General features: G+C 45.9%; 1 protein-coding gene across 1 annotated transcript in view; it reads right to left on the reverse strand.

Moving 5' to 3' along the window:
* The window catches only part of ZC3H3 (zinc finger CCCH-type containing 3), a 128,011-nt gene that overhangs the window by 59,257 nt on the left and 45,533 nt on the right, over positions 1–23,221 (reverse strand). Inside the window, exon 4 of the mRNA XM_085053707.1 lies at positions 16,633–16,783. Coding sequence (XP_084909833.1) covers positions 16,633–16,783 — 151 coding nt within the window. The remainder of the gene's footprint in view (positions 1–16,632; positions 16,784–23,221) is intronic.

Below are 23,221 nucleotides of genomic sequence, written 5' to 3' on the forward strand. Positions count from 1 at the left end.
GGGAGATGGGGCTGTTGAGCTTGAATTATGCAGGCTGCCTAAAAACTATTGATTATTGTAAAGTTGGTTTACTACCACCCTTAAACCTGGCTTAAAAGTGGCATTTAAACCAGTGTTTAATTATCTAAGTTGGCACCACAGCGGTGTAGTTTTAGCTCTTCCTTTTCCAATTTGAAGCCTTATCCAGGTGCTTTTTGGCCACATTATGGGTTATTTTTGGGGAAATCCAGCCTGGGTTAAGTACTGAACAATGCATAACGTGAGGAACATCTTGGCCCTGAGATCCAACATTGTAACTCACCCTTGGAACTAAATCCTTGGCCAAATTCTCTGCTCCACTGACAATGTGCTTTAAATCACATTTTAACATTGAACCAATTAACGCAGCTCTTGCTAAACCAGACGATTTCTGAGTCTCCTCCTGGCCACTGTATGTTCTTGGTTGGGTTTAAAATTGGTCAAGAAGTTGAGGCCAATCCCAACTTTTCCCTCTTTTCATCTTGATGGCATCTGAAGCCACTTGAAGGTGGTTTCTTCCCCAGTAATTAACCCTCAGAAGTGACAATTCTCAACTGTGGGGAGGCTCCTCTAGGTCTGATTTATTTCTTTCAAATCCCATCGGAATACCCTGCATCTGGAATACCCTGCATCTCCATGGCCTCAGGACAAATGGGTTAGAGAAGAAGTTTGTCTTGATTTTCATGATCCTGATCTCATGTCCTTCTAGTGAGGAGATACCAGGAGGACCACAGAAAGGACATCACACTCCAAAGGGCTAAACAGGAACCTGTGAGGATGGAAAGGTCCAATGGTAGGAAGGAAAAGCCCCTGAAATGGGCTCATCTATGGATGGGCAACACCCTGAGCCCACAGTCCAACCACCATGAGCTCTGGCGGCATCAAAGGCATTTTCCCAAGGCTTATTTAACCCCATCTCTACAAGGATTGGGCTCCAACACCTCCTCACAACATTGAAGCAACCCTTTGTGAGCTGTCCAAGCTGAAAGTTTTGCCATGGGAATGTCCATCATAGATGACTCCTAACTGACCACCAAGCTAACAAGACCCTTCCACCATTGTAATTACACCAGCCAAGCTTGAATTCCCTCTCTTCCTCTCCCCACACCTCCTATCCTGTTCCTGACAGGTGTAAACAGATCCTTGGACTCCAAGCAACATCCAAGGACCCACTGGAGGGATGAACCAGCTCCATTTATCTCGGCTGTCGTTCCACAGCTGAAAATTCAGAGGAAGAGAACTCAATGTCTCAAAATGAAAAAAAATCCCGCCGTACAAAATCCTTTGAAAGCGGCTCCAAATTAAGAGCTCCATCGAGGCTGTCAAGCCCCCGTGAGCTGAGTCTACAGCACCTTCCCTGGGAAGAGGGAGCTCAGCCCATTTATTTGGATGATGAAAGCAAAGGGATCTAAAAATTGCACTCCTTCGTTAATGAGCAGCCGAAGGGATCCGTAAGCATAATTCCAGAGGCCGGTAATATTTTATATAATCGGCAAGTGGTTTAAATTGAAAAGCCCCAACTGAATCAATATTTACTGCATTGAAACGAAATGAATAGTAATAAGTCACTAAGCTCCCTGTCCTGTTTCATAAAATAAAAAATTATAAAAATGAGCACAGGCGCAGAGCGACCATCGCATCAACTTTTACGGCACTCGGGGAGTCGTAACCGACTGTTCTCATCAAATCCAAATTGTAAAAAACCTGCCCGAGGAAGCCTCGCTTCAGCAGCGCCGACGGGAGAAAAAAAAAAGGGAAAAATAAGAGGCATGAGTTTCACCAATGCAGGCAAAAAGGCTCCCAAAGCCCCGATCCCCAGGCAGGCAGAGCATTCTCCGATGCTCTGTGAAGAGCTTCCGACTGGATTTCACGTGGAGGATTTGTTGAGATGCCTTCCCAGACAGATCTCAGCCTCCTGAGTATTTTGTCACAGCTCTGGATCCAGGCAATGCAACCCCTGCCCTCCCTCACGTTTGCAAGTTGGTTGGTGTCACCTGAGCACAGGTGGGAATGATGCAGATCCATGAGGAGCTGCCCACTGGGATGTGCTGGGAATGGAAAGTGGATCCAGAGAAATGTCAGCACTGCCTAACTCAGCCCTGTCCCTCCCCAGACCCATGGATGACACTGGATTAATCTCAGGGATTACAAACAGGGGCAGCAAATCTGGTCAATCCTGCTGGATTGAAACAGATTGCCTGGAGAGGTTGTGGACTTCCCATCCCTGGAAGTGTCCAGGGCCAAGTTGGACAACCTGGGATAGTGGAAGGTGTCCCTACCCATGGCAGGGGGTGAAACTGGATGGTCTTTAATTGAATTGTGGTCTTTAAGGTCCCTTCCAACCCAAACCATTCCATGATTCCATTACTCTAATCCCACATCTTCACACTTTGTACAACGAAGTCCTTTTCTCCTCCTCCTTTTCATCAGCTTTTTATTCTTAAAAACCTGGGAACTCAGAAAAACAGAAATTGAAGGGCTGGAGTGTGTCCAGCAAAGGAAATGGAGCTGGGAAGGGTCTGGAGCACCAGCAGAGGCTGAGGGAGCTGGGGGGGCTCAGCCTGGAGAAAAGAAGGCTCAAAGGGAACCTTTTGGTTCTCTACAGTTCCCTGACAGGAGGGAGGAGCCAGGTGGGGGTCAGGATTGGTCCACAGGAACAAGGGACAGGACAAGAGGAAACAGCCTCAACTTGTGCCAGGGGAGGCTTAGGTTGGATATTGGGAAAATTTCTTCCCTTAAAGGTTTGACCAGCCCTGGCACTGCTGCCCAGAGCAGGGATGGAATAATCATTCCTGATGAGATTTAAAAGCCATGTGGATGTGGCACTTGGGGACATGGTTTAGTGGTGGCCTTGGCAGTCCTGCAGGGATGTTTGGACTCCATGAGTGCTTATCCAACCTCAGTGATTCCATGATTCCACACCCTGATTTGGGTTGAAACAGTGTTACTTTAGCTGCAGAACAGACTGGGAATTTGTTAGAGGGAGAGAACAGGAAAACACCCCTGCTGTCTCCCACAGCTCCCACAAAGTTCTTTCCCATGACACAAATAATGTTTCCCCTTTGCCCCCTTTTATCCTTGCATTTAAAAAGGAATTCAAAGCAACAGAGATGTCGCCTTCAACACTCCCTGCTCCTCCTTATTGAGCCATAAAACCTTTTTCCATATAAAATATCCTGAACCAGAATGGCTTTGGGGTTTCCCTGGAGATTTGTCCCTCGTTGCCCCTATTTACATCCTCCTTTCCACACCAGACTATGGCAGGAACACAGACCTGGATTCAGCACCAATAATTCCAGGAGCAATTATTAAATCTCCACTTATTCGGGGGGCATGAAAGGAAATTATTTGCTACCAAAACATTATTTCAGCTCAGAAAACCATTCCTGCTCACAGACAGGTGGCCACAGGATCCGTGCCAACTTCGGGAATCCCTCTGCTCTTTTTTCCCCACTTTCCCAGCTTTAACAGCTGTGACCTCTCAGACCTCCCCGTATCCTCCTGCAAATCCTCCTTCCAGGCAAGTCCAGAGGGCAGCAGGAGCTGCAGATGCTGTGGAGCCCAACTGGCACCTGGGGATGGATGGATGGACAGACCGGGAGCAGGGAAGCTGCCGGATGCAGATGGTCAGCTTTGCCAGTGCCAAGGGCGGTGGTGAATCCAGCCTCGTGCTGAAACCCAGACACAGAGGTGCCAGGATCCAGCCTGGGAAGAGCCAAGGAGGGACTGGATGCTCCTGCATCATCCACACATTCCCTAAAGGAATAAAACCAAGGTTTGGAAGGAATACTACAGCTTCATCCCAAAGGAAGCTCTGTCAGACACTGAATCTGGGTGGAATTTCCAAAAGACAAAATCTCAGCGCTCTGCTGGAAGACCAGACCTGGTAGGAGGGATATTAGTCGGTATTAATGAGCTAATTCCCATTATTTCCAAGGCAGCAGAAGGAAATAAACAGCCAGGGACTGAGAAACTTGATTATATAATCCCAGAATAATTTGGGTTACAAGGGACCTTAAAGATCATCTCATTCTGACCCCCTGCCACAAGCAGGGAACCTTCCAGTAGATCTTCCAAACATTATGCAGGTATTGGATATGAATATTTATAGATTTTTCTCCATGTTGAATACAACAGACACACTCAATTGGAAATTTCATTATCTCAGTCCAAGGGTGAAATTTTACCCATGGGAGAGATGCACAATTTTACCCATGGGAGAGATGTACAAATTCTTCCTTTCCTTTCCTTTCCTTTCCTTTCCTTTCCTTTCCTTTCCTTTCCTTTCCTTTCCTTTCCTTTCCTTTCCTTTCCTTTCCTTTCCTTTCCTTTCTTCCTTCCTTTGCATGAAGCCCTTTCCAACTCCTGGAAATCGGATCCTGCTGCCCAGTGAAGTTCTCAGAGATCTTATTTAGGATCCCTCTGCATTTGCCAATCCAGGAGTTTCCTCCAATTTTTTTAGAGTATTTCATATCTTTTTCTGGGATGTTCCTGTGCAGGGCCAGGAGTTAGATTTGATGATCCTTCCAGCTCAGGATACTCCCTGATTTCTGTCACCAGGATGAAACAGATGGATCCATCCTTCGGCCTGAAAGAAGCCTAAATGTTTACTTAGCCTGGACAGAATTAATCAGTGGAAAACGATGCTCCAGCACTTGCCAAGTGACCTTTTTTGCCCCCAAAAACCAGATTGCTCCTTCCTGAGCTCCGAGACCTGCCCGGGCACAGCCCAGAGCTCAGCCCAGATGCTGGCACCAGTTGGACTCAGCTCAGTGCAGCAGCTCACAGAAAGGTTTAAAGGAATTTATCACAATTTTATCCCAATTTTATCAGAATAAGAAGAAATTCAGGGAATTTATGCCCCGTGGAGCTGCCAGTCAGCCACGCTCCACCTCCCCCTTCCTCTTTTTTGGGTGTTTTTTTCTTTTAAATTCCAACTTTCACACTGGAATTGGCACCGGAAAACTTCAGGGTTCGATCTGCTAAAAGGTTGGAGAATTACGACCCTTTGTAGGGAAAACCATCTGGGAAAAGGGTGGAAAAAAGCAGCTCTGCCATTACTAATCTCTTATTAGAGTAGAAACTTAGGAATTAAATACATTTCTCACTCCTGCAGCTGTCACTGTCAGGCGAAAAAATGGGAACTGGGTAAATATCCAGCACTGGAAAACATATTCTCCAAATCGGATGATGTTAGGAGAGGATAATTAGCCATAGGAAAACCTCTTCCAAAGGGTCCAAACCACTTCAAAATGAATTTTAAATACAGAATGTGGCCAATTTGGAAAACTTTATCCACAGGGAGATTTCATCTGGCCAAACTACTCCATTGCTGTTGAAGTCTGGCTTAGAAAAGGTGAATAATATCCATAAAATATGGATATTTTAAAGTTTTAGCTGTGTCTGGGGAATTTGGATGGATAAAAGGAAGAGTTGTACCCGGAAGCTCATGGTCCCTTGAGGTATTTTACCCTGGAGCACCTGGGCAGGACTAAATGCATGTTCTGGGACAGAGTGAGCAGCACTGAAGGGTTAAAGGGCTTTAGAGACACTCCCAGCTCTCCCAGCCTGGATGCAGAGCGTGCAGAGAATTTTTGACTTTTTCCACCATGGCATGTAAAGAACTAACTCCAATATGGTGTCCCAACACCTGGGGATGGCACCCAGCATTGGAGAAGACCTCTTGGATTTCCTGAGCCCACATTTTCATCTCTCCCTCCCGAGTTCCTGCACCAGACAATCCATCCCTGACCCAAAACCACTGATCCACAGCTGCAAACTCCCAACTTTTAATCCCTCTAAACTTCCTCGCTAAGGATGTTCCGCTTTTCTTTGACAGTTGCTGGACTTGGAAAGCACAGAAAGGCCTCACAAAAGAGGAGGAAAAAAAATCCTGGCTACTGAAAACCTCTCCTGACCAAATCCTCTCTGAGCCACCCTTGCATGTGCTCTCAGCCCATTAGAAACATCAAAAAAAAATATTAACTCATATACATATACTCATAAAACATATTAACTCAAAATTCCATGGGAATGGAATGGGAATGGAATCATGAGAGCAGCCAGGCAGGAAGATGTTGCTCAGGAGCTCGTTGAGAAGTGACAACACCACAACCACCTTTGCTCTGTGACACGACAGAGGTGATGCTGGTTTTAGTATCTACAGGATCTTTCCACTTGGTTTCTCCAACTCTGGGAGCTGGGAATGCTTGTGGAGCACCACAGTGGAACTGGGAGATGGTTCCTCACCCCAAATCCCTTGTGGTTCCCCTGCACCTCCCAAAACAAACATTTCCTGGAATGCAGAGTCTCCTTTTTTATCTCACAGATCACCTTTTATCTTTTTCTGAGATGAAAAAAGATGTTTTGGTTGATCCTTTGGTTGCAGATCCCATCAGGGATCCAGAATCTCCTTGTCCCTGATCCACAGAATCCCAAAAGTAGTGGGGACCCTTCGGAGTAGATCTCTAGAGCCAACCTGGTGCTGAGGATCTGAAATGCACACTGCATATCCAACACATTCCACCAAAACCATGTCCTTTGCTTTGCTCCTTCCTGGCCTTGACAATCCAAAGTCCACCAGGAGCTGCTGAACATCCTTGGGAATGGTTTTATCTGCCAGAGGTGAAGTTTGAGCCTCCAAGACTGGTCTGTGAAGCCCAGCAACTGGAGATGTTTCGTTCAGGAGACCAGTTTTGAAATTCTGTCCTCACCCAGATAAAAATCCCACTGAGGATGCTGCTAATTCCAGTCAAGAATGACAACACTGAGCTCTCCTACAGTGGTTTTGCACAATCATAATTTGGTTTGGGGTGTGGGGAAAATGAGAGAGAAGAAAGACACTCCAATTATGTTATCCAAGGTATGGACTGGATGATCATTTTCATGCAACTTGTGCATCTTAGGAGGAATGTTTTCACAAAAAAAGAGTAGACATTGGAATGGGCTGCCAGGAAGGTGATGGAATCACCATCCCTGGAGCTGTTTAAAGAACGACTGGATGTGGCATTCAGTGCTCTGGGCTGGGTGACAAGGTGGGCATCGGTCACAGGTTGGACTCAAAGATCTTGGAAGTCTTTTCCAACATAAATGACCCTGGGATTTTGTGATCTTGTGCCAAAGGGTGCAGAAAATCCAACACCTCGTGAGGTAGAAAGCTGGTGCCAGGTTGCGGGATCTCAATGGATTAAGTTGAAATAACCCTTTCAGATCATCACATCCAACACAGCTCCAGCATGGGATGAAGCTGCAAGATCTCCCAAAAAGAAAAGATTTGGATTTAGAGTGCTGGGCTCCCCAAAAAGGATGCTCCAGGCTCCAGGGAAGGGCTGATCCAAGTTCCACACAACACCCTGCCGAGTAAATAACCCCTCACCGCATCGCCGGGATCGGATGTGGCAGTTTTCTTTTTAATGGAACCCATTCGAAACGCGACGACTCCATTAACCAAAATTAAAAAAGGAAAATCCCATTATTCCTAAGGATGTTCATGTGCATTTAGAGCTGGTCATTAACCCCTGAGTCCTGCTTTTATTTTGGTTTCATTACTTCCTCCAAAGTGGAGCTCGATTACTACGGCCGACCCTGCGAGGAGGGAATGGAATGGGAGAGATTCCCCCAGCGCCAGCAGCTTGGAATTCATGGAAAAACAGGAAAAATACAACCTCCCAGTATGAAGTTGCCCTGGCACTGGAAAGGACTGGGAGCACTAGGAGGGATAGGGCAGGGAGTGGGGATGGTGGAGTCCTTGGATCTCACTGGAGCTGCACAACTTGGATCTGATTTTGCCAGGTGGGAAAGGAACTGGCTGGGAGAGATGTTTGGGGGAAGAACGGGGGGCAAAAGGGAAAAAAAATGAAAATAGGGAGATGGAAAAAAGAAAAAAAAAGGGGGGGGGGGGAAAGGAACTGCAGGAAAAAGAAAAATAGGAAAAAAGATTAAAAGCGTGGGAAGGAAAATAGGGGGGAAAAGGATAAAAGGGAAAAGAAAAAAGGGGAAAGGGAAAAATGAAATAAGGAAAAAAGAAAAAAGAGAAAGGACAAAAAGGAGGAAAAGGAGAAAGGGAAAAAAGGGATGGAGAAAAAAAAGGAAAGAGGAAAAAGAAAAAGGGAAAAAGAGGAAAAGGGGGGAAAAGGAAAGGAGGCAAAGAGATAAAATGTGAAAAGATGAAAAAGGAAAAGAGGAAAAAGTTTAAAAAGAGAAATAAGGGGGAAAAAGGGAAACAGAAAAAAAGTGGAAGGGAAAATAAAGATGAAAAAGAAAAAATGAAAAAGAAAAAAGGAAAAAAAAAGCAAGAAAAGGAAGAAAAGGAAGAAAAGGAAGAAAAGGAAGAAAAGGAAGAAAAGGAAAAAGGCAAAAAAAGACGGGAGGGAAAAAAGAAAAAAGGAATGAGGAAGTGGGGAAAAGGAAAAAAAGGAAAAAGAAAAAAGGAATAAAGCAAAAGAGAACAAACAAAGGAAAATGAAATAAAGAAAGGAGGGAAGAAGACAAAGTGAGAAAAAAGGAAAAAGTGGAAAAGGGAATAAAGGAAGAAGGAAGAAAAGAATGGGGGGAAAAGGAAAAGAGAAAAAAGGCAAGGAGGTGAAAAAGGACAAAGACAAAAAAGGGGAAAAATGGAAAAGTAAAAGGAGGAAAATCTAAAAAAAGGGAAAAGAAAAAAGGTAGCAAAGGCAAAACAAATTAGAAAGGGGAAAACAAAAAAGGAAAACAGGAGAAAAGGAAAAGGAGAAAAGGATAAGGAGAAAAGGAAGAAGAAAAAGAAAATAACAAGAAAAGGAGAAAAAAGGAAAGAGGAGAAAGAAAAAAGAGAAAATTGAGAAATAAAAATAAGAAATAAAAAGCAAAGTAAGACGCAAGAGAGGAGTGAGTTTTCCTCAGTGTCCGTCTCTAGGGAAGGGGGGAGCACCAAGAGCAGGGAGGATTAATCCCAAGCTTTGCCCCAAAGAGGTGCCATTGTTTTTTAAAGCCTCTAAACCAGCCCCAAACAGAAACTAGATTATGCTGGGCCAGATGTCAGGGCTGCTCCGAAACAATCCGGGTTGTGCATCTCATCCCAGCCTCATTAAAGGGATTAAAAGTACCTCCTATAGAAACAAAAAATATGGATTTCCAAATGGGAGTCACTGTTCCCTCCCGCCTTTAACGGCTCCAATCCCAGCAGATGAATTTCACTTTAATGAGATGTCATTTTGGAGAATGGTTTAACATCCCTTCAAAAAAAATCCGAGGCCTAAAACCTCGTCAAACCACGTCGGGATTATTAAAAGAAAATTTACCACACAGACAAAATAAAATCAAACAAAATAGGAGCCGCCAATTCACAGAATCCATGACACGGCCGTTTTTAAATGTGATGGAAAAGGCTTTCCAAGTTATCTGCTTAACCACAGGCTTTCTGTTTACTTCTCACTTTCATGTCAAATGAATTTGGGAAGAAAAAAATTGACAGGAACTTTAAGGCCATTCGTCACATTCCGACTCCGTTTGCAGATTAACGCGGCAAAAGCCGGCAAGGCGGAGGGGGGGATTTTATCATCTTGATAAAAGGAAATTAACTCCCCGTGTCCCAACCTCTGCCCTCTGCTCACAGTTCCTTCACCTCCGTGCAGGGAGATCCCAGAGCAATCAGCACCGGGAGGTAAAATCCTACCAGAGCATCATCCCAATTAAATAAACAACATAAAAAGCTGCGCTTGAAACATGGAAAAAATGGGGAGATTGAGCCACTTGCACCACTTAAAAGCATCTAGCCTACAACATCAGTCCAGTTTGTGCTCCAGACTGGTCTGAGGGAGGTTGGGATTCCACCTCTCGGACCCCAGAAGGTCCGGACTGGTGGAAAAAATAAATGTATCAAGGAGAGCAGACAGCGTTTGCTGAGATCTTTAAAATCCCCATCGCTGTCTGCTCACAATATATGGGAATGTCGATTAAAGCCTCTCCCGTCGGAGCGCTCGGCAATTTTCCGCCGTGGAAGCCGACGTTAACAGTTTTCCTTGTTTTCTCTGCAACTTTTGAGATGATGCCCCAGAACCGGAGAAATATGGATTTGCTCCATCCACCGTGAATTATGGACCCAAACTCTGATCTCCATACTCAGCTCCAACCACTGACCTTCCAGGACAAAGAAGTGGGTCGGAAGGGGCATTAAAAACCATCAAGTTCCAACCCCCTGCCATGGGCAGGGACACCTTCCACTACCCCAGTGGTAGTGCAACCCCAGGTTGCTCCAAGCCCTTTCCAGCCTGGCTTTGGACACTTCCAGGGATGGGGAAGCTACAACTTTTCTGGGCAGCCTGTGTCAGGGTCTCACCACCACCCCAATCCAGGGTTGTACGACAAACAACCAATGTATACCAAGCGCTTCCAAAAGGTTCCCAACAGTCGTTGGGTGATCCCATCCCATTTCCAGAATGGATGGACTTCTTTGGGAGCCTTGGAGTGCAACCAAAAAGCTCAGAAGTGATGGAATTACTGTGTCTTAACCCTTTACTGTCCATCAACTGGGATTATGGTGGATGACTCGACGCAGACCCCAACTGCCCTGATCTCCAATGCAACAAGAGGAGCATAAGATGAGAAAGCTTCCCTGTAATTCCCAAGGGTGTGTTCTCCTCCCCAAAAGAGAGGAGATATATTTAGTATTCATGTTTATTTTATCCACGGCAAGTCAACCACACCATTCCATGGGAATGAGATATAGGAAGTGGGAATTACGCAGCGGGATAACACACGCCTCTGTCCTGCAACCTGAGACTTCCATTCAGCCATGTCTCTCTCCCCCAAGGATTTAGGGAGAAAGGGTTAATTACACACTGACAGCACACCAGGATCAGCACCTGTGGCTCCACTCAATGCAATAACATGGAAAATAATCTACAACAGAGGCAAAGCCAAGCGCCCTTCCCAACCTCACCATCCTGATGTCTCAAGGTGGTGAAATCACTTCCATAGGGAAACTTGTAACAGGACTCAGGGAATGTCAGAAAAATGGGAAGGAAAATCAGAAAGGCTTCCCTGGGAAGGAAAGGATGGTCCCATCCCATAGGAGTGTTCAAGGCCAGGCTGGATAGGGCTTGGAACAACCTGGTCTAGTGAGTGGAATCTCTGCTCGTGGCAGGGAGTTGGACCAAATGCTCTTCTAAGGTCCCTTCTCAGCCAAACCATTCCATGATTCTCTAAACTGGGTCATGAGTTGGGTTGACCAGTTTGCAACCACAAAAACATTGCTAAGGGAGCAAAAAGAAATTGGAAACCCAAAACCACCCACTGCGAAGGAAAGGAAGGGATGGGACAAGGAGGTTGGTGTGTCCAAGTGACCTGGAACGCAACATTCCAACCTCCTGCAGAGGGTGACTGGCAGGGATAGTGGTGGTTCCTCCTCTTGGATGTCCCTTTTCCCAGGGAAGTGTCTCTTGCACCCCTCACTGTGGCTGAGCCCCATTTCAAAACCTACATCAACCACTTTACCCTTCAGCTCTGCTCCCTAAAGGCTTTGGACCTTAGAAAGCTGGGAAAAAATCCTTGTAATCACCATATCATGGAATCATGTAGCTTGGAAAAAACCATCAGGTCCAAACTTTGACCAATCATCACCTCATCAACCAGGCAAGAGCACTGAGTGCCACATCTGTCATTTCTTCAACACCTCCAGGGATGGTGACAACTGTTTCCATCTTAATCCATTCAACATGCTCCAGGCCACGGAACAGAACAAAAGAGAAGAAAATAAAAGGAAAAAAGAAAACAAAACTAAACCACAGGAGCGAATCCTCCACTGACGAGTTCCTTTCTCCTGAGCTGGCATTTCTCTGACAAATGTTGGATTATCTTGTTCTTTACTTATTTATAGTGCTGGAGGGGTAGGATTGTTCCTCAAGAGGCACCGCAAAGTTTTCAGGAAGAAATATCTGAGTTTCCCCAGCAGCGCCAGACACAACTCATTATTTGCAGACAGGTGACTTTTGTTTTCCACACTTACAGCAGGATTTGAGAAGAAAACTTCTCAAAGTGGGTCAGTGTCTCACTCAGCCACTGGAGGGTCTATAAACACAACTCAGAGGTCTCTCTGCTCTCAGAAATGTGTCTTAACAGTGGTTCTGGCTCTCCAGAGGGAGAAATGCAGTGTTCTGGAGGAATTTCTAGAATCCTAGAATATTCTGTGTTGGAAGAGACACACAAGGATCATCAGGTCCAATTCCTGGTCCTGGGTCCTGCACAGGACATCTCCAAAGTCCCACCCTGTGCCTGAGAGCATTGTCCAAAAGCTCCTTGAGCTCTGGAAGCTTTGGGACCATGACCACTTCCCTGGACATCCCATTCCAGCACCTAACCACCCTCTGGGGGAAGAACCTGGAGCTGGTGCACTCTTCTCCCAGTCAATGCTCTTGGAACAGTTCCTGCCTGAGCCCATCAAGGACACATCACCCCCCAACATGGGAGCAGGGAATTTCCCACTTGGGATGACACCAATTCTGATGCTGCATGACACAGGTGATGAAGCTGCATGGGAGAAAAGACCAAGAGTGGGGACAGCGCTGGAGAATGGTGACCTCCACACCCCCTAGCAGCCACCTTTGCTGTCAGCAGAAGTTCCAGAGGCACTGCTGGGTGGTCTCATTCCTAGAAGGTCCCTTCCAAGCCAATCCAGTCTATGATGGGCACTGGGTTTGTCCCATTGCTCCATTCCCAAGAACAACTGTCCCTGTGGTGGAATATGCAGTTCTGGAAGGAGGGAATGTGCAACATCCGGAAGAATCCTCCTGCCATTATCTTCACCTGCTCCTTCCATCCAAGAACTGCTGGGGTGGAGGTTCCCAACCCCAGCAGCAAATTCCCTACTAACCTTTCCAGCAGTTTCCACAGTCATGGAATCATACAATGGTCTAGGTTGGAAAGGACCTTAAAAACCCTCTCATTCCAACTCCCTGCCATGGGCAGGGACATATTCCACTATCCCAGGTTGCTTTAAACTCCATCCAACCTGGCCTGGAACACTTCCAGGGATGGGGCAGCCAGGGAAACCTGTCCCAGGGCCTCTCTAACCCAATTTCTTCCCAATATCTCATCTAACCCTACTCATTTTCAGTTTGAAGCCACTCCCCCATGTCCTGTCACTCTGTATCCTTGCAAAAATTCCCTCTCCATATTTCCTGTCAGCCCCTTCAGGCACTGGAAGGCTGCAGTTAGGTCACCCTGAAGATTCTCTTCTCCAAGCTGAACAATCCCAATTCTCTCATCCTTTCCTTGCAGGAAAGGTGCTCCATCCCTCTGATCATCAACCGCAGAAGGGTTTGGACAAGGTCTATGACACATGGACATTCCACTTTTTTGATTATCACATCCACATGAACCATGGAAAGAGACTGGAAGCAGAAGTAGCATCACCACTGTCACTCATCCATCCCAACTCCTCCATGGCAAATCCCTCATCCCTTTCCCAGATGAGAGAGGCTCTGAGGAGAGATGACAATTCCCCCTGGGATTTTTAAGGGATGAGCAACCTCAATGTCACCAGGAGCAACCGAAATTTAAGGCCAGCAAATCACAGCCCTTGTGAGCTGCGCTCCCGGCAAAGCCGCGGGAGATAAGGGGGAGGAGTGAAAAGGAGAATCAATAAATCTTAACCTCATTCACAATGATCTGGAGCTCTTATTAAGTAAATTAATTTAAGTTAATTTAACTCGATCATGACTCCCGATCACAGTGATTTAGTGAGGGGGAAATTGCATTAGGAAAGGCCACACTCACCAGATAAAAGAACGGAAGAAAATTAGATCCACTTAGCAATGTGAATTAATATGGAAATAGCAGGTGTAAATTTCACCTTATCAAGAGAGTGAAAATTATCTTCATAAATTTGGAGAAATAGGCCCCGAGTTGCTTATAAATCTATTTAAAACAAAAATATTACAAAAAGTGGAGTAAAATTAATTTAAAATATTCTCCCACCTATCGCCTCGAAGAAAAGTCAGCAGCAGGGCTGAGTTTAATGCAACCCAGCAAGAAGGGAGTATGGAATTCATTCCCAAGGGATTGGCATCAGGTACCTCCAGCAACTCCCCCTGTCACTCATTTCCCAAAGCCACGTCCCTCTTCATCTTAGTCCGGTGATTTGGGGGTTTATCAGCAACAAGGGCAACATCCTGGATGTCCCAGCAAAGTAAAACCCTGGCACACCAAATTCCAGATATCAAAAAAACCTGGATTTCAAGGAAGAAATCACTCCTTAGTGTCAGCTGGAAACCAGTTTGGGAGTAGCACTGGAGGGCAGCACCACCAGTTGACGCCCCACTGCTGGATTAAGATGAAGAGGATATTAAAACCATCAAATTATTCTAAAAATATAATAATTATTAAAATGAAAAATATTACAGAAATATCAAAAATAATTGGCTACTCAGTATGAAAGATAAAACTGAGGTGATTAAAGGGGTGTCCCACCACCACCAAAGCCATTCCTTGTTTTGGGAAGAGCAAAGAAAATCAGGAAAAAAGCAGCTCTTGGCATGTTGCTTGTGTCAGATCCAAGATGATGATAGGAATGATGGAGCACAAAATCCTGTAAAAACTCCAGGAGAAGCATTTGCCATGTGCTTCCTCCAGACAGGCCGGATGATTGATCACCCCCAACGAAGGTAATTGGGAGACGGAGATTTATGGCTTCTTTAAAACATAATTGTTTTAATTTGCTGATGGCATTTTATCAAGATTTGTCTGAAGCAGCTGTAAGATCTAAACTACACCAATTTAATGAAGTCGGAGATTAATACGGAGAAAATGATCCTACAAGTGGGAGCTCTCAGCCAATCACAGTAAAACGAGGTTGTTCCTTGGAAAATCACTGCTGGGTTGAGCAAGAGCCACCACCCAGACCTCAGAGGCTCCTGCTCTGAATTCCACACCTGAAGCTTCTCCCCTCCTTGACTCTCACCACAGATCCTGCATCCATCAACCATCCAGATCTGGAGTAACAAGGTGTGAGGGAAGAAGCTCAGCCCAAAAGTAGGAGTAAGAGTTGTTTTCTATTAATTAAGGCTGAAAGTCACAGAATCATGGAATGGTTTGAGTCAGGAAGGACTTTCAAAACCATCTTGTGGATGGTGAGGCCCTCCACAGTTTGTCCAGAGAAGCTGTGGCTGCCCCATCCCTGGAGGTGTCCAAGGCCAGGTTGGTCAGGGCTTGGAGCAACCTGGAATAGTGGAAGGTGTCCCTGCCCAAAGCAGGGGGACTAGAACTCGTGCATCTTAAAGGTTCCTTCCAACCCAACCATCCTGTGATTCCAGGATTCCAGAAATTGAAGGATGATGGAGCAGGCAAAAAATCACATGTTTTTTTCCTAAAAAGGAAAACACAAGAATTTGATACCAAGGTTATGCAAATGGTGGTGGCACCTCCAAATGGAGCAGTAATTGGAGGAGACAACCCAGAACAAAAGGAGACATGCAGACCTCAGGGATGATGCCCAGGTAGGAAAACATCAAAGGCAAAAGCAGAATGTGAAGACAAAGGAGGCGCTGGCACAGGTAAGGTTGACCACGAGCCCAAAAGAATCCCAGTTTCCATACTGGAAGAGTCACTTTGAGACCAGTAGAGTAAGAGATATGAGAAGTTTCTCAGACAAGAGCTTGGAAAACAAGACAAAATAATTGACCAAACCATTTTTTCCAATCTCTCTGTTTATCCCATACTTCGCCTCATTGCCCTGAGCTCTTCCAAAACCAACTGTCCCTTCGGATACTAATCTGTGAATCCCAAAATTCACTTTTGAAGGGAAAAACCAGGCCAAGTCAGGTGTTAAAAAACAATCACCACAATTTTAGTCTCTCCGCAGCCCCACCATAAAAGCCACTAATCCTTAGGGCGTTGCTGGGGAATGACTTTTATGGAAACCACCTGAAGCATGGAGAATAAACCTGGAGAAAAGCAGAGCAGGCTATCTTTGCCCAAAATACTGTCTGTGATTCCGAGCACTTCAGGGGAGGACAAGGCATTCACAACCTAAAAACAGCCAAAATCTGTATTTTCACCAAACCTATCACTTGTAATTGCACCTTGTTTTAAAGAATCAATTATTTTAACGACTTTCCTGCTTCTACACAAGCTCAAGGTTTTGTCTTGGCCTCCAAGATGCCCCCTGGAAACATCTCCACCTCTGTGGATTTAGGCATATTCCAACTCAAGGGTATGGCACCTTCAGTGTCTTCCTTCTCCAGGCACTGCCAAAATATTTCCTGATGTTCCACCCATCCAGATAATTGGGAATAAACAAGTTTGGGATAGGACCTACATCCTGGTGTAGGTTTGGAGCATCTGCCTCCAACACACTCCTCTTCAGCACCAACATCCACGCATTTATTCATCCTCTTTTCAGCTTATTTAACTGCTCCATGGAAACAATTAACTCCAAGAGGGAATAAATGGGAAGCCACAGGCATAATCTGTTGGCACCGACGCAGGATAACACAATTCCTAATACGATTTTACACTTTAAGTCAATAAACTCTGCATAGACCAAACAAATGCAGAAACAAAACAGAAGAACACAGAGCCAATAGGGGAGCTCCCATGGCTCCCATATCCCAACCAGCTGCATTCCAGGCATGGAAGAATTACCTGGATGTCATGGGGCGCCTGGTCTTCCAGGTGGGAATGGGGCTGGTGAAGGATGATGAGGCTGGAGATACCACATTCTTCTTCACGATCCTGTAGCGTGTCTTTATCACCTTGTTGGATGGGGGACTCCTTACGAAGTGGAAGCTGGATCCTAGGAAAGAAAAACATGGAAAAACAGGCTTGAAATTCAGGTGTGGATGGGACAGGAGCAACTGCTGTTCTCACAGAATCATGGAATTTTTAAGGTTGGAAAAAGACCTTTAAGATCATCAAGTTCAATGGTTATTGGTTCCACATCCAACATATGTCCTACACCCAACTTTTTAGCAACTGGAAAAGGGGTAAAGTGTCAGGAATGGGACTAGCATGGCTGATAGTAACAGAAGGATCCTGATGGGCTTGGGAGTGTTTGGCTTCACCAGCCCATAAGCAAAACTCCACCACGGGAATCATGGATTCACCAACAACACCTTGATCCCAACATCCACTCTGGAAAAAAATGTATGCCTTTAATTTTTGGCATTTTCATAATATTTTTCATCCCTGGAAGTGTGGAAGTCCAGGTTGGATGGGACTTGGAGCAACCTGGGATAGTGGAGGGTGTCTCTGCCCATGGCAGGGATTGGATGAGCTTTAAGTTCCCTTCTAATCCTAACCATTCCCGGATTCTCTATGTTGCAGTATGATCTACATCTCAGGTTATTCCACAGAATGTTTCGTGCAATTAACAGTTCAGTGTTTGACTGTGGTTTTCCTCCACAAGCCGTTTTTTTCCTCCAAGCTTTCAGGAATGCACCTAATTGCTCGACTTTTATAACATACAGCTGTAACTGCCCAGATAATTAAAGCTGACACTCCATGCTGAGCCTCAGTCTCCAGGTTTTATAACTGATTTAAAGGGCCGGCTGTTTTTCTTGGAGATCCTCTCATTAAAATTATGGAGAGGTTGGGAGGGGAAAAGCGAGATTATTATTTTCGCTAAAAACGCTGGACTCATCCCCATGTTTGTCTCTGTAAGAGGAGGGAGAATAAGGTGGATTCTCAGGTAAACTAGGAAAAATAGGAAAATACATTTTAGAGGTGATACCATTCCCTAGAAAGGAGGGAGCAGTTCCCCCATCTTCCTGCAACAGTAGCAACACCAATTCACACTTTTACAGTTTCATACAGGGAATATTTTCCTTCTTGAGCATTCCCAACAAGTTGATGACTTGTGTTGGGTTTGGGAGGGATCAGGCAACATAAATTTCCACCCCCAAACTCGGCAAAAAAGTTATAACTGCTGGTGGTGAAAAAAGGAGAAAATAAGGGTCTGCCACAACAGAAAAATCACTGGAATTTTTCGTGATAAAGATGATGCTCACAACATTTCTCAATCCAATCCCATGGGATAAATGACGGCCAAGCAAGGAGCACATGGAGGGATTCAGAGCCCTCAATGCCACCTATAAAGCCTCAACACCACACAAGTAATCCTTTTCATACAGCTGAAACAAAATTTGGCAGGTGTTTAATTCAAAAAGCCCAGCCCGCTCTACCTGGGCATTGCACTTGCCCAGGCCACAGCATCCAGAGACTCCAATCCCTGGATGAATCCAAGACCCTAAATCCAAAACGTTATTTTAAGATTCCTTCATATCCCTCCAACTTCTATGAGGGACCTTTGCATAATTAATGCACCAATATAATGTCTACATGCAAATTATTTTTGGCATCGTCACAGTAAACAGAATTTTGATCACAGAACCATGGAATAGTTTGGGTTGGAAGGGATCTTGAAGATCATTGAGTTCCAAACCCCTTGCCATGGGCAAGGAATGATGTTCCCGAGACCACAATGATGCCATGAACCAGGGAGCATCCATAAAATCAGTAGTGCTCCAAAGTACATTCCAAGTAAAGATTCCTTAAGTCAACCAGTTGATGCTGAACAAATTGAAAAGCAGGAATTAATTGGAAGGAAATTCAAGAGTTTCTGGTGATTTGAAATAAAAATTGAAACAAAGAAATTCAAATAAACCAGGACATTTTGTGGGCCCATGGGAATCTTAGGAATTTAAAGGAGATCAACTGCAAGGTCCTGCAGCTGGGTTGGAGAAATCCCCAGTTTGAGTCCACACTGGAGATGGATGGATTGAGAACACCACCAAGAAGGATTAGTGGGTGCTGGTAGATAAGCTGGACATGATCCCCGAAATTCCCCATGTCCTGGCCTGATCCCAAAGTGTGGGCAGCAGGAAAATGGGGATTCTGCACCTCTGCCCTACTCAGGTGAGACCCCACCTGCAATTCTACATCCAGCTCTGGGGTCCAACCAAGGAGCAGATCCAGGAGGCCACGGAGATACTCCAAGGGCTGGAACCCCTCTGCTCTGGAGACAGCTTGGAAGAGCTGGGGGTGTTTAGACTGGAGAAGGGAAGGATCCAGGGAGGCCTTAGAGCCCTTTCTAGTGCCTAAAGGGGCTCCAGGAGAGCTGGAGAGGGACTTGGGACAAGGGATGGAGTGACAGGATACAGGGAATGGCTTCCAGAGGGCAAGGTTAGATGGGATATTGGGAAGAAATTTTTCTCTGGAAGGGTGGTGAGACCCTGGCACAGGTTTCCCAGAGAAGCTGTGGCTGCCCCATCCCTGGAAGTGTCCAAGGTCAGGTTGGACAGGGCTTAGAGCAACCTGGGATAGTGGAAGACCCTGTGCTGGCATTTTTTTGTAGCAGATCAAATTCCTCAGGTCAGTGACCAAACCCTCATGTGGGCTTTTAAAGCCTTTGCAAGTTTTAAGCTCTAATTACAATTCAAATTGCTCCCAAGTACCAGCAAACCTGGAGCCTTTTACTTCAGGGAGCTGTATTTAGGACAGGAAAATGGGAACAACAAAAGGACAAAGATGCCAACCTCTGCATGGACCAACACCACACACACCGTGAAATCCCAGCTATGGTGATAGTACACTGTCCTGAAATCACTGAATCATGGAATGGTTTGGGTTGGAAGGGAATTCACAGACCATCCAGTTCCAGCCCCTGCCATGGGCAGGGATACCTTCCACTATCCCAGGTTGCTCCAAGCTCCATCCAACCTGGCCTTGAACATTGCAGGGATGGGGCAGCCACAGTTTCTCTGGGAAACCTGTGCCAGAGCCTCCCCATCCTCCCAGGGAAGAATTTCTCCCTAATATCCCATCTAACTTCACCTTCTGTCACTTTTGTCACCCAGAACATGTGGACACATCCAATCTCTCATGGATACAGCACCAACCATGTACACAAAGCAGTTCCTTCCCCACAGGGAAGGGATGAGAGCCACAATCCCACATCCTCCCCAACCAGCAACAGCACCAGTTGCCCCTTTCCCTCCTCCACTCCGACCTCATGGAATTACTGAGCTGGGAATTCATTGAATACATAATTAACATTTTTTTGCCCCCACACAAGCTCGAGCTGCCACCAATCAACCCAGAACTGCATCAAACTCCTGCCTGACAAGAAAGAGAGGTCCCAAATTATTGCAGGCATCCCCCTCCTCCTCCTCCTTCCCCAAAACGGGCTGGCACCTGGTAAACTCTATTCCCAGAGGTAATTGGATGGTGTATTCATTCCGAAGCTGCTCCTTGGAAAGTGCCTGATGCGCGACTCCAGCATTAACCACCTCCTCAAAGAGCCTCTCCGAAGAGCTCCGTTTTCTATTATTACTTGCTAGCTGAGGGGTTTTGTGTAGATAATCATGTTATTTAGACAGGATGTTGGTTTAATTCCCTTCATTACAGGCTCCCAGGGTTGTAATTTTTTCCTCTCCGCGTGATGTATTCCCCGTGGCACATTTCACTCAAATCAAACACTTCACGCTTTTATTACAAACAATACCCCAGCGTCCCCCGTTATCAGCCTGGCGCACACATCCCCACTCCTCGCCGCGATCCAGAGGTCACTTCTAATGACTAATCGATCTCATTAGCTTTCCTAATTAAAAACTTTACTACCGCCATGGAAGACAAACTACAAAAAAACTGCTTGCATCATATTCGAATGGGATATGAGCATCATTTATCAGCCAGGGCCGCGCGCTGCTGAGCTCGGGGCTTTCTGCGGAGCCGCGAATCCCGCGGGCGCCGCTCACACCTCCTGTTCCCAGGGAAAAAAATCATGGTGTAAACTCTAAATGCAGAATTGTTAAGGTTGGAAAAGACCTCTAAGGTCATTGACCCAGTGCTGCCAAGGCCACCACTAAATTGTGTCCCCAAGTGCCACATCCACACGGATTTTCAATCCCTCCAGCAATGATGATTTCACCGCTTCCCCAGGCAGCCTGAGCATCACTTCAGTAGAGAAATTTTTCCAAATATTCAATCAAAACTTCCCCTTGTGCAACTCAAGGCTGTTTCTTCTTGTCCAATGCTGACCTTGAGATAGGGAATTTGCTGCCAAAACCCCTTATCAGGGGGCTCCAAGCGGGTGGGATCCGGGAGCCACCAGCACACACATCCCTTAGGAAATGGGTTCGAAGCAAGGGTCCTTATTTCTGCCCTTATTTTCCTGAGAGAAGTACCAGGAATTGGCCCCCGAGGGAACCTGAAGCAGGGAGGGCGTAAAAAGTGTTGGCTCCTGGAATGCTCAACCTGGAGAAGGGTCTGGACAGACCTTCTTTTAAAGGAGGCTTAAAATAAAGATGGGAAAAGACTTTGGACAAGATCCTGGAGTGACAGGACAAGGAGGAATGACTTCCCACTGCCAGAGAGCAGGGTTAGATGGGATATTGGGAAGAAATTCTTCCCTGGGAGGGTGAGGGGGGCCTGGCACAGGTTGCCCAGAGAAGCTGTGGCTGCCCCATCCATGGATTAGAGCAACCTGATCCAGTGGAAGATGTCCCTCAAAGATGTGCTGATGTAGCACTTGGGGACAGAGTTTAGTGGTGGCCTTGGAAGTGCTGGGTTAACATTTGGGCTTGATGATTTTAGAGCTCTTTTCCAACCTTAACAATTATTCCAAGATTCGGTGACTCTAAATCCATGAGGGAAGAGGAAGATGCTGCTGCTCAGGATGGAATAGGGAAACCACAATATTGGTGGAGTAAATCCTGCCCAGCTACTGCTGGGAAAAAAGTTAAATAAGCAAGAACTCCAGGAGGGTAGATTCCCAAATCCAAGAGATTATTGCAGCTTTTAGAAAAGGATATGGGATGGAAAAGCTTCCTGTACAGGCATAGCAATGGGGAAAAGGCACAGGAATGGGGAAAATAACTAAATTAAGTCATGACTTGGGTACCACAAGGTCTCCCATCCTCAATCCTTGGCCATCACAACCCTTCCCATGTGTCTTTGTCAGGGCTCAATGCTCAATGTGCTCAATGATAACAACAAGATCATCCTGGAAAAAAGCAAAGCAGAGGCCAAAAACCTCTGATAAAACCAAATTGCTCTTTCCGAACAGGCATGAGGAAAAAAAAACGGTATAAGGACTATTAGGACATGTGCAAAGGAACCACCAGCATGTCCCAGCTCCTGATACAGGGCAGAAAACTTGCACTCAAAACACAAAGCAGCTCCAAAAAAAGAAATTGAAATATCTACGGAAGGGTTTTCTGGAAGCAAATCCTTTCCAGCACAAAGATGAATCCCTCACCATGGGATTTGCTCCAGGTCTGGAAGGGAAGATTCATCAAAACCCACCATTATCCTCAAATCCCAGAAGGAAGAGGCCACCCAAAGCCATCCCAGGCTGCAGCAGTGGTCTGGGATGGCATGGGATCAAATCTCCCTCTTTTCCATGGGAAAAAGCATTCCTGATCTGAGAAAACTTGCTGCTGACTTGCATTACGTGGAGGTTGGGATCAGTGTCAAGGCATGGAATGAGGCACTCACATCCTTTGCTTGTAAAATCCCTGCAAGACCATTTCCTAATGGATCTGATCCTTCTACGCTGTCACCCACCTCATGGATGAAGGGAAGGTGGTGGAGGAGCTTCTCAGGATTTTAGTAAGAAGGCCCAAGGGCAAATTTGGGGGCAGAGGAGAAATTTGCAGCCAGGAGTAACCTCAACAGCAGAAGAACCACCAGAAGCTCTGATGGCCAGGATGGAACAGCCTCACTCCCTCTGTGACAGCAGATTACAGGGATTGGGAATCCCAATCTTTGCCCTTCATATCAACCCAGAGCCAGGCTGCTCCAAGCTCCATCCAACCTGGACTTCAACACCTCCAGGCATGAGGAAGCAACAGCTTCTCTGGGAAATCACGCTTCTCACCACCTTCACAGACAAGAATTCCTTCCTGATTTCCTATCTAACCCTGCCCTGTGGTTGTGGGAAGCCATTCCCCCTTGTTCTGTCACTCCATTGCTAATCCAAAGTACCTCTCCAGCTCTGTTGGAGCCCCTTCAGGCACTGAAAGGGGCTCCAAGATCTCTCTGGAGCCTTCTCTTCTCCAGTCTCAGAGAGACTTGAGCTCATCATTAGGTGCAGAGATGGAAAAACACCCAAACCTTCAAGGGATTATCCCCAACACCACTTGCTTCCCTGGATGGGAAAAACGGTGGATGGGAAGGGAATAGCAGTGGAGGGGAAAGCTGAGAAAGACAGAGAGAAGCCAGGCTAAAACAA

The sequence above is a fragment of the Lichenostomus cassidix genome, chromosome 2 (assembly GCF_008360975.1).
Source record: "Lichenostomus cassidix isolate B80296 chromosome 2, HeHo_3.0, whole genome shotgun sequence".
Taxonomy (NCBI): Eukaryota; Metazoa; Chordata; class Aves; order Passeriformes; family Meliphagidae; genus Lichenostomus; species Lichenostomus cassidix.